Source organism: Vombatus ursinus, unplaced genomic scaffold (genome assembly GCF_900497805.2).
Source record: "Vombatus ursinus unplaced genomic scaffold, bare-nosed wombat genome assembly UNPS02011613.1, whole genome shotgun sequence".
Taxonomy (NCBI): Eukaryota; Metazoa; Chordata; class Mammalia; order Diprotodontia; family Vombatidae; genus Vombatus; species Vombatus ursinus.
Window position 1 is genome coordinate 4,061,205 of NW_020951391.1, and position 12,169 is coordinate 4,073,373.

A 12,169-nucleotide genomic window follows, 5' to 3' on the forward strand; every position below is an offset into this window, starting at 1 on the left:
AAAGCAATTTTCTTCTATTATTCTGTTCTTGCTTCTGTTGCAGACTATTTCATCCTAAATCATGCTGAGATTTTTTTAAAAGCTCCTGAAAAGAAGTTCATCCTTACCATTTATTTCAGATAATCACCACTCATTTAAATATTCATTCACCAAATACTTACTAAGCATCATGGGAATGCAAAGCTAAACAAGACATAGTCTCTATCCTTTATGAGCATTCAATTCAGAGGATATCTATTCACACGAAAATAATTGAGTCCCTTCTCTTCCCATTATTCATTTCTGGAAGAAGTTTTATGTTTATTTGCTTTGTCCATCCAAGATATTATGTACAGATGAAGTAATTCAATGGGATGTCCATGTAAATTTATATCACAGTATAGGCATTGTGAATTTTTAATTGACTTGCTTTTCCCCAAGTGGGTTATTAGGTTAATCTCTTTTGAATGTCCCTAGGTTCTATTGAGTAGGTCCTAAGTTTTTCTGTGGATTCAAATAATCCTCACAACTTGCCCACAATCAGGAACGCGGAAAACCTATAGGGAATCTTTCACACCAAGATGATAATAAAAATTTTGAAGTGCTGAAAATGCATAAGAGAGGTACAAAAAAGGACCATGACTTCAGATAGGGAATCAAGAAAGACTTCCTGAAGGAGATAGCAATTGAACTTTCTAGGGTAAATATGGTTGGGGAGAGCATTACTAGCACAGGAAATTAATGGTATGAGCAAAAGTATGACAATATGAAGGCTACAGACTTGTTAGGGGCAGTTAGGTGGCATGATGAATAGAGTGCTGGGGCTGGAGTCAGGAAGACTCATCTTCCTGAGTCCAAATCTGGTCTCAGACACTTAGTAGCTGTGTGACCCTAGGCAAGTCACTTCACCCTGTTTGCCACAGTTTTCTCATCTGTAAAATGAGCTGGAGGAGGAAAAGGCAAACCACTCCAGTATCTTTTCCAAGAAAACACCAAATGGGGTCATAAGAGGTGGACACAACTGAAACACCTCAACAACAACAGACTTGTTTAGGGAAGGGTCAATAGTCCATTTTAGCTGGAGATTAGATAGGGGAATAAAATCAAGTACTCTAGCATAAATGAAAAGAAGAGTTAATTGAAATGACATTATGACTACCTTAAAATACCACCTCCTCCTCCCTGCTGAATGCGACATTTCTATGTTTAACAACCTATAATACATTTCTATGGCTTAACTGAACTCCTTCCTCCTATTCCTATATTACTGAAACTTTGCTGTCCTGGGAAGATTTCTCCCATGGTCTACTTCCCTCTATTTCTAAGGGCAGGCTTTACTGGTGTGGAACAGGGCAGTATAAATGGCCCTCTAAGTAAGACATGGAAGAAGTCAGACACCAAGATTCAAGTACTTGGAAAAGTACTTGAAGTTTTCACCCTGGACAATTTCTTAACATTGCTTTGGTTGGGATTTCTAGAAGCAGTCATCATGCACATAGAGAAGCATGTCTGGAAAGGGGAATAGCTCATTGGAAGTGATTGTAAATTTCTTTAAAAAAGAAAAAAAAAGAATCATAGTTTTAAGGATTTGGAGCTAGAAAGGACCCCTTTATTTTACAGATAAGAACATTGAGACCCAGAGAGTTTAGTGACTTGCCCAAGGTCACACAGATAACAAGTGAAAGATATGGAATTCTAACCCGTTAGATCATAGATTTATAGCTAGGAGTCTTAGAGATCATCTAACCCCTCCACCCTGCCCCACAACACATGTTTGATGGATAAGAAAACCAGTTGGTCCACAGGGATTAAGTGACTTTCCCAGTGTCATACAAGTAATAAGTAGCAAAGCTGAGATTCAAGCCCTAGTCTTCTGACTTCAAATCCTGTATTTTTTCACTCTGCACCAGGCAGACTCTTTAATTTTTTTGTATGAATTTATTTTTAGTTTTCAGCAATCACTTCCATAAGCTTTTGAGTTTTAAATTTTCTCTCCCTCCCTCCCCAAGATGGCATGCAATCTGATATAGGTCTACATATACATTCTTATCACATTAGTCAGGTTGTAAAGAAAAATTAGAACCAATAGGAGGAGCCAACAGAAGAGAAAAAAAAAGAACAAATAGCATGCTTCAATCTGCATTCAAACTCCATAGTTCTTTCTCTGGATGTGGACATTTTCCATCATGAGACTTTTGGAGATGCCTTAGATCCTTTCATTGCTGAGAAGAGCTAAGTCTATCAAAGTTATAGACTCTTTTATTTCAAAGGAACATATATTTATCTTTATTCTCATTCCAATTATTGTTCTTAATAATTATATAGCACTTTACATAATCCTTTACAGTTGGTTGTTTCACGTAACAATCCCATGAGGTCTAGAGCGTAATTATGCCCATTTTACAGATGACAAATGCAAAGAGATAAATTCAGTTCCCCCCTATGATTTAATTATTAAGTAGTAGAGTATTCTGGATCTAAGCCCAGTGCTTTTTCTACCACACTACCCTAACTCTCTCACCTTTTCTTATTTACACTCTTCCAAAATTGAAAATCAATTTTTGATACCCTACAGTTGATATTTAACATCAACTACCTGTCATTTTTTTTAAGTTGAAATTTTGAACACCTACAAATAATCGTGCTTTTTCTTGATTCTAATACTGAAAAGATCAGTGAGTTATAATGCATTAAATAATGTTGTAGTTTTATTCATTTCTAATTGCAGAAGTGTCTGGAAAATGACATACGAAGCTGTTGCCTTGCAGAGATCAAACAGACAGAAGAGAAGTATACGGAAACATTGGAGTCAATAGAAAAAGTAAGTGGTTAACATTTTTGTGAATGACAAAATCCTGGTGATGATACTGTCAAAACAAATGCACACTATAGTTTTCATTTATCTAACACTTTGCTTTGGAAAATATCACAGAACAGATCAGTTATTAAATATTAAAAAATCTTACTTTCTGCCAGAGCCCAAACTAGTAATTTTTGTAACTAAGGAGTTCACAACCAGGGGCTGCTAGGTGGAGCAATGGATAAAGTACCAGATCTGCCCTCAAGAAGACCTGAGTTCAAATCAGACTACAGATGCTTACTAGTTGGATGACCCTAGACAAATAACTTAACCTCTTCCTCAGTTTCCTTATCTATAAAATGAAGATAATAATAGCACCTACCTCACAGTGTTGTTGTGAGGATCAAATGGGGTAATAATTGAAAAGCACTTAGCACAGAGCCTGGCACATAGTAGGTGCTCTATAAATATTAGCTAGTATTACTATTATTATTATTCGTGGTTGACGGAGTGTAAGAAGTGGGATAGGGCTAAGGAAAAAGCATACCATAAAGTAACTTCATAATTAACTAATTATCCTTGCTAACTAGAGGTTATACTCTATTGTTTATACTTTGAAGAACTTTAAATGCCATTGGTGACTTCTGAATTTGGTGCTCTGGTGCAAAGCCCTGATCACTTTGCCTTAGTTATACATCTATTTTATTTTTCACTTAATACCCTACTCATTTTGCCCTTACAATAGACTACCATATGTTGTTTGCTAACTTTTCATGTGTACACACCCTGTCTTTTCAACTGGATTGTAAATCCCTTATGCTTCTGTAATTCTCATGGTGATTATTAGTACAGTATTGAATATACAGTGGGTCCTCAATAACTAATTGATGGTTGGATGGTTGATTGAAAAAGGTATCATGTGAATTAGAAAACAAGAATCCAACATGACAGTTGCATCTGCATTGTCTCATTACAGTATTTCATGACACCACTGAAAAGATTTCTGACAGCTGCAGAGTTCGATACTGTCTTCATCAACATTCCTGTAAGTAAAAAGATCCTGCGGTTTAGATTGAAGACGCGGATAAGCTTTTAGAATATGTCAAGAGAAACACATAAAGCACGTTAGTTTGTTGGTTTCACTTCATTTTTTTATACTTTCTATATTCCAGTTTGTAACTGCAGAATGTTTTAGGGCACAAAGATTTATGTTCCATATCATTCTCCAGAGAACGTCCATCACCCTAAGAACTTTCTAAGGAAATCTTGCCAAGGCAAGAAAGGTGGTAGGTACAATGGATAGAGCATAAGACCTGGAACTAGGAAGACTTGAGCTCAAATCCAGCTACAGTCGCTCATGTTGTGTGGCTCTGAGCAAGCCATTTAACATTTATCTACCTCAATTTTCTCATCTGTAAAACAGAGGTAACAGTAGCAGGTACCTTACAAGAGTTGTTGTAAGGACAAAATGAGATAATGTTTGCAAAATACTTTGCAAACCTTGAAGCACTCTATAAATCTTGGCTATTATAATGGCTAAACATTTTATCCATTTCTGTATTTACTTTATAGTTATCAGATGTTTTCCTTAAAGTTTTTAAAGAAAAATTTTAGTCACCATTCAGGCAAAGAATAAATGAATAAACATATATTTAATTATTATAGTCTATATGATGGTAGACTTCAAAAAAAGTTCCCTCCTCTCCGGATGAAGACAATTGTCTACTTTTCTCTTTTTCCCGAAAGAAAGAATTCAGAAGATATCCTCCTGTTTAGTGGTACATGTTCTACATCCATTTTAAAAAGAATATGGTCTATGAGATAAGTGGGTATGCTATTTTAGTAACATTTCTTAGCTCTTTCATCATCCTTACCTTGGCTCAGACCTCCCTAATCCTCTTGTGTTTAGTGGATTGTCCTAGTACCATTTTCTCTCCTGCCTTTTCTCCGTTTTGACATGTCCATCATTCAAACATTTGCCTTTAAGTTCTGGGTAGATCCCAAATACTTTATAAAATATTTTAGTAGTAAAAATGCCCAAGTGAATTTATTTAGAGGAGTGGTTGGATTTTCATGTACTTTAACAAGGAAATAGAGGCAAATAGATGACTTACTCAAAATTAATTTAAGGAAGATGCTAATTGCAAAAGCCTCATAGTATAATGGGTAGGGTGCTAGACTTGAAGTCAGGAAGGCCTAGGTCTGAATCCTCCCGTAGGCACTTAGCTGCTATGTACCAGCAAAGTTATTTTACCTTGATTTCCTCATATGCAAAATGGGGATACAAGTATCATTTACCTTATAGGGTTGTTGTGGGCAGCTAGGTGATACAATAGAGTACAGGGCCTGAAGTTAAGAATACTGATCTCCCTGTGTTCAAATCTGGCCTCAGACATTTACTAGTTGTGTGAACTAGGGCAAATCATTTCACCCTGTTTGCTTCAGTTTCCTCATCTGTAAAATGAGCTGGAGGAAGAAATGGCAAAGCACTTCAGTATCTTTACCAAGAAAACCTCAAATGGGGTCATAAAGAGTCAGATATGATTGAAATGACTGAACAACAAAAAATAGAGTTATTGTGATAATCAAATGAGATAGCATATATTAAGCACTTTGGAAACCTTGAAGTGCTATGTAAATGTGAGCTGTTATTATTATAAGACTCTATCCAAAAATATGCTAATGTATTACCTCCTACTATTTCTTTCCCAGAGAGTCAACCCTTATGAAAAGGATGAAAAAATAAGGAAGGTTGGAAGGACAATTCGGTAAAATTAATGAAGATATAGACAGTCTGATATGTGCAGTTTTCTATACCCATAGGCCCCCTTTATATAGAAGCTGGTAAAGTCCTTCCCTTATCACTTCTTTGAGCTCAAGTTTGGTTATTATGATGTTGCAGTGTTCAGTTGAGGTTAATTTGTTGTTCTTTTCATTTTCATTGTAGTCATTTCATGTATTGTTTTCCTGGTTCTGCTTACTATACTCTGCCTCCGTTCATTTATGTCTTCCCATGCACACACATTGATTTTTCACATAGTGGGCAGAAGTACTCATGATGTCAAATTGCCTTTCAGCATACAAAAAATAATGCTTGTCCTAGAAAACTTGAGATGTAGAACCTCCTAGATTACACCTTCTGATCTTAGGAACCATTTGACATTCCAATTATTGTGGATTTTATAGTTATCTCAACAAAATGACAGGGACAAATAACTCTGGTTTTATTTTCATTTTCCTATGCAAAAATTAGTCTTTTAAGCCAAGGTATGCTCGAAGGCAGCAAGGAGGGGATAATGGGAAAATCAAGTCCTTGATTCAAATAAAGGAGGTGTCTATCTCTTTTCAGTTATGACATGCATTTTCTGCCTGAAGTTTCGAAATTATTTGCCTTTCAGAAAAATTGTGAGCTTCTGGCTGTTGAGTAGCTCTACTCAACTATTTAGTCAAATTTATTAGCTCTTTCTTTCTGCCATTAACTGTCTGATGTTTTAAGCAATTTAGTGTGACTGCTATTAGCTTAGCATAAGGATACCACTAATTGACCAATGTACAAATCTAATTTTTCACACCCAGGGACATAATCGTTACTTTCTCTTGTCAATGAAACATTAAGCACTTGACTAATTTTATTTAAAAATTATAAATGATTATAAAGTGGATAAAAAGGAGCCACATATATTTTTGCATGGTGGATAAATTAGCTCTTAATACCTAATGAATTAATTTCTCTTTTTGCATGGACACTGATGTTTCAAGGCAAAGTCTGCTATTTCCCATGTGTGATTTATTTCTTTAAAAATATATCTACAACCCTGATATTGGCAGATTTATATGGACAGATAAATCAACTCAGTGATGAGTGGCAACTCCAACCAAAATTTGAGTTTTGTATTGTTAGGGTGTGGGTGATAGGGTGGGCTAAGGAAGGTGGGTTCTTGAAGAATTTGATTATTGATGTTCTGTGATATTATTTTCTTTTTTCAAGGAACTAGTGAAAGTTCACCGAAGCCTGACGCAAGAGATTAATGACTCCATTGTCAATAAAAATGACCAGAATTTATATCAAATTTTCATTAACTACAAGGAAAGGTAATTTTTAAAAATTATTTTTTCAGTTAACAAGCATTTATTTTTCTTTTTGGCCTATCTCTTCCCCAACTGGAAAAAAAGAAAGAAAAATAAAACCCTCATAACAAATATACATAGGCAAGCAACATGAATTCTCATGTTGGCCATGTTCATGAATCTATCAACTCTCTGTTAGGAGGTGAGTAGCATTCTTCATCCTTAATCCCTCTGGAATCATAGTTGGCCAACATATTAGGCAGAGTTCTTAAGGGAAAAGAAACTTACAATATTTTAACCTTTACATTGCTCATTTGACCCGACATGGGCCACCATTGGAAGCATCTGTGCTTTGTGCCAAGGCTGAAATGAAAATCATTATTTAATCAGCCTCTTCTACATCTGGCTATGTTCCAGTCAGTTAAACACAAACTTCTTAATCTCAAGGTAATGGATTCTTGCAGCATTATGGGTGCATCTTCCCGCCCCCCCAGAATCTTTGTGGTATGGGGTAAAGAACACAGGAAGGAGAGACAGATGATCTGGGATCTAGTCCTAATAGCTTTCCCATAAATGTGTGATTTTGAGTCACTTTTTTCTCTTTGTGCCTCAGTTTCTGCATATAAAAAAGTAGGAGATTGGTTTAGATTAAACTCAAGAAAATGGATTAAAGTATCTACTGTGTGTAGTAGTCAGTCAGTGAATAATCATTTTTTAAATGCCTATTGTATGCCAGGCACTGTGCTAAGTACTGGGGAATACAAAGGAAAACAACATTCAGTCCTTGCTCTCAAGAAGCTCAAAGTCTAATGGGGGTGACAACACATAGACAACCATGTCCAACAAGCTACTTACAGAATTAATTGGAGACAGTCAACAGAAGGAAGGGATTAGATTTAAGGGCTATCAGGAAAGACTTCTTGTGGAAAGTGGGATTTTAACTCGGACTTTTTGAAGCAAGCCAGGAAAGCCAAGAGGTGACGATGGAGAGCATTCCAGGCATGGGTTTCTATTTAGCATGAAACAAACAAACAAGCAAACAAAACAAAACAACAAAACAAAACAAAAACAACCAACCTATCAAACAAACAAACAAAAAACAATATATCTATGTGACGATATTGTTTATATAACAAAAGTGAGTTTTCCTTTACTAAGACTTACGTTGGTTGTCAACTGTCTGTTAAGGAGATACTCCGGACAGCCATAGCTATGTACCTGGACTGACACAAAGAATCAAAAGACCTCGTCTTCCCAGGGTGCATATCTCAGAGGTAACAGAAAGCCTTTTCGAGGACCACTGCCCATTAGCGTGTTGATCATATAGAGACAAATTACCCCTACTTACCAAAAAAAAGAACCTACAAATTAGGTCAAGAAAGTGAAAACTTTAGGGACATAGATAATGTTTTCATTGCCCTTTCCAACGGAAGGCTTTGGAGAGGAGATAAGGAGGAGATGGAAAGAGCAAAATCACATATAGAAAGTTAACAACTAGTGAAGAAAGCAGTTATACAAATGGGATGTAGGGTTTTGGAGCAGGGTTTAAGATACAATCATTCTATCTATAAGATAGAATGATTGAATCTTAAGATATACTACTTACAAGTACTAGGTTTGCAAAGCACCCTACATGTTATCTCATTTTACAGAAATAGATAATAGAGACATAGGTTGATGATGGACAGCTATTTATTAAGTGCTTAATGTGCCAGGCCCTGTGCTAAGCACTAAGAAGACAAAAACAAGAAAACAAGACTGTCCCTACTCTCAAGGAAGGTGGAGAGGGAGACAACACGCAATAGACAAGTAGAAAGGATGGAATATGGGTAGAGTCACTATTATTATCAAAAACATATAAAAGGACTGGATTCTGCATCCCAGCAAATGATATCTTTATTTGAGTAACATCTCTCAATGTTGGCATGCACAGATTAGTAACGTAAAAACAAACTTCTGTATTAATAGGGAGGTCTTATGATAATGACTTACATTTATATAGCACATTTAATGTTTGCGAAGTACTTTACATATACTGTCTCATTTGATCAACACGGTAACCCTATAAGGTAGGTGATACCAATATCTCCATTTTGCAGATAAGGAAACCAAGGTAAAATAACTTTTCCAGAGTCACATAACTACCAAATATCTAAGTGGGGAGGGGAGGATTAGAATACTTACTGAAAGAATGATATCCTGTCCACTTTGGTGTTCAGTTGTTTTTCAGTTGTGTTTGACTCTTCAGGACCCCTTTGGGGGTTTCTTTGGCAATGATGCTGGAGTGGTTTGCCATTTCCCTCTCCAGCTCGTTTTACAGATGAGGAAACTGAGGCAAACAGGTTAAGTGACTTGCCCAGGGTCACACATAAGTTTCTGAGGCCAGATTTGAATTCAGGAAGATGAGTCTTCTGATTTCAAGTCCAGTACTCTAACCACTGCACTACCTAGCTTCCTTGCATCCACTCTATCATGCTGCTCTTACAATTGATATCTTTTTTAGATTAATTTCAAATGATCTTTTTACCTCTATTTTTCCCTGTTAAAGTACGTGAAAATCCAAACACTTCTATAAATAATGTCACTTGGACATTATTACTGGGGCTAAACTGTCAGTCTGAGCAAACCACCTCTCCTTCTAAACCTCTCTTTATTTTGGACAATGCCTTTTTTATTCTCAAGAAATATATATATATATTTTCAATTTTTAAAAACATTCTTATTTAAAGTTTTCAGTTCCAAATTCTATCTTTCCTCCTTCCCCTCTCCTCTCCCTGATATAGGTTATACATGTGCAACCGTGTAAAACATTTCTATATTAGTCATTTTGTACAAGAAGATTCAAATAAAAGAAAAAAATTAAAGAAAGTGAAAAATGGCATGCTTCAGTCTGTATTCAAAAATATCAATTCTTCCTCTGGAGGTGGATAGTATGCTTCATCATTAGTCCTTTGGGATTGTTGAGTATTGCTGAGTATTGCTGAGAATAGCTAAGTCATTCACAGTTCTTCATTGAACAATATTGCTGTTATTGTGTACAACATTCCCCTGGTTCTGTTCACTGCACTATGCGTGTAAGTCTTTCCAGGTTTTTCTGAGATCATCCTACCTGCTATTTCTGCACAATAATATTCCATTACAATCATATATCACAACTTGTTTAGCCATTCTCCAGTTGATGGGCATCCCTTCAATTTCCAATTCTTAGCCACCATAAAAAGAGCTACTATAAATATTTTTGTACAAATAGTTGCTTTTCCCTTTTTTTGGATTTCTTTGGGATATAGACCTAGCAATGGTACTGCTGGATCAAAGGGTATGCACAATTTTATAGCTCTTTGGGGATAATTTGGATATTGCCTTTTATTCATGTTTAAAATGAGAATCAGAAAGCCTCTATTACTTACTTTGTAGATAACTATTAGAAAGTACTTAGTAAATATGAAAGCTCTTTAGAAATATGAGTTCTTCTTATTAATAGCATTACTACTCAGGGATTTCAGTGACTCTTAGATTGAAAGGGAAACCATTCCAGAAGCCATTTTTGAAATCATCGAAGTCATTCTTGCAATCATCTAAGCCATTCTCTTCATTTTATACATTAAATTCAATTCACCAGGATTAAATGCCTGCTGTGGTCAGGATATGGTACTAGGTATGGGTGACAGGAGCCTGGTTTTTTCTATTTGGTGTCCTGTTACTGATAGGGGCTTCTGCCTGCTCCTTGTCATGTCTCATCAAGCAGGGGAAGTAGACTTACAAACAGGGTCCTACAAAGGGAACATTCACTGATTCCATCTTCTCTTCTCTGACCTTGATCACATTTCTAGTGTCTGAAGGGTGTGTGACTTTCTTCTCAGTCTCTTCCAATCAAAACCTGAGCTTGGCCACTCACTTCCTAGCTATGGTGAGGGGTCTGCTATACAAAACCAAAAATGAGCCTATACTATCCAATATGTAGACAGAGAAGCAAGTATTATATGTATAATAGCAGAAAGGCAGCATGGTATAATGAATGGAGAACTGGGTTCAAATCCTTCCTCTGATATATACTGCCTGTGTGACCTTGAGCACTTAACCTTCTCAATGCCCCCCAGTGCTCTAAGATTGTAAATTTAAGAGCAGGTTTTGATCTATAATGGTAAGAGGAGCTTCCTGCGTAGGAAATGGGAGTTTCCATGCTAACGAAATGACTAGTCTGTTTCCTTCATTCTCTCTCCAAAATAAAAAGTAATACACTATAATATCATGAAATTAAAAAAAAATACTTGTAACTGAGAGGATTGAGAAAGGTTTTATGAAGAAGGTGGTGAATGAGACATGACTTGAAGGAAGCTAGGTACAGGTGAGTAAGGGGAGTATGAACCAGGCATGGGGGATCACCTGTGAAAAGGCACAGATGGTAACTATCAAGCTACATAGGAAAACTGAGGTTCAAATATGCCACAGTTAAAGTGACAATGTTTAATACACCTCTGATAATCAATCAATAATCAATCAATAAACATTTATTAAGTGCTTACTATGTGCCAGGAATTGTGCTAAAAGCTGGATAAAGCTGATAAGCCTTCAATTATATTAGGCCAAGTTCATATTCATGGATATACAAATACTTTCTTATTTTGAGGAGCAGAGGGGTGGGAGGGGAAGGAGAAGGAATAACAATGTATTAAGCACCTGCTATGCACCAGGCACTGTACTAAGTGCTTTAGAAATATTATCTCATTTGGTCCTTACAACAACCCTGAAAATGAAAGATAGGTACTGTTATTATTGCTATTTTACAGTTGAGGAAACTGAGGCAAATGGAGGTTAAGTGACTTTCCCAGGGTCAGACAGCTAGTCTACATTTGAACTCAGGTCTTCCTGACTCCCAGGTCCAGGATTCTAACCATACTACACCACCTACCTACTTCTAATTGCTGCCGCAGTGCCTGCCACAGTAGGCACTTAATAAAGATTCGTTAATTGGTTGATTAGTTGCTATTTAGTGGTTAGTGCTAACTTGATTAGTAGCCAATTAGTAGATTGATTAGTAGTTAAATCGTTGTAGATTTTCTTAATTGTGGTTTTATGTAGACAGATATTCTGTCTCTCTGCCTCCCATTTCGTTCTGGTCCTTTGGTATTCATTTCTATTTCTTTTTTTCCCCCTTTTTGTCCTTTTTTTTCCTTTCAGATTGGTTATTTATGGGCAGTACTGCAGTGGAGTGGAGTCAGCCATCTCTGGTTTAGACTTTATTTCTAAGACAAAAGAAGATGTCAAGTTGAAACTCGAGGTGCCCTTATCTTTTTCTTTTAATGTCATATGGAAAAAAAAAAA

At 36.3% G+C, this 12,169-nt stretch overlaps 1 protein-coding gene across 1 annotated transcript in view; it reads left to right on the forward strand.

Annotated features, from left to right (window-relative positions):
• VAV3 (vav guanine nucleotide exchange factor 3) overlaps positions 1 to 12,169 on the forward strand; it is a 465,753-nt gene that overhangs the window by 229,868 nt on the left and 223,716 nt on the right. The window contains exons 6-9 of the mRNA XM_027856780.1: positions 2,708 to 2,800; positions 3,756 to 3,824; positions 6,768 to 6,871; positions 12,026 to 12,125. Coding sequence (XP_027712581.1) covers positions 2,708 to 2,800; positions 3,756 to 3,824; positions 6,768 to 6,871; positions 12,026 to 12,125 — 366 coding nt within the window. The remainder of the gene's footprint in view (positions 1 to 2,707; positions 2,801 to 3,755; positions 3,825 to 6,767; positions 6,872 to 12,025; positions 12,126 to 12,169) is intronic.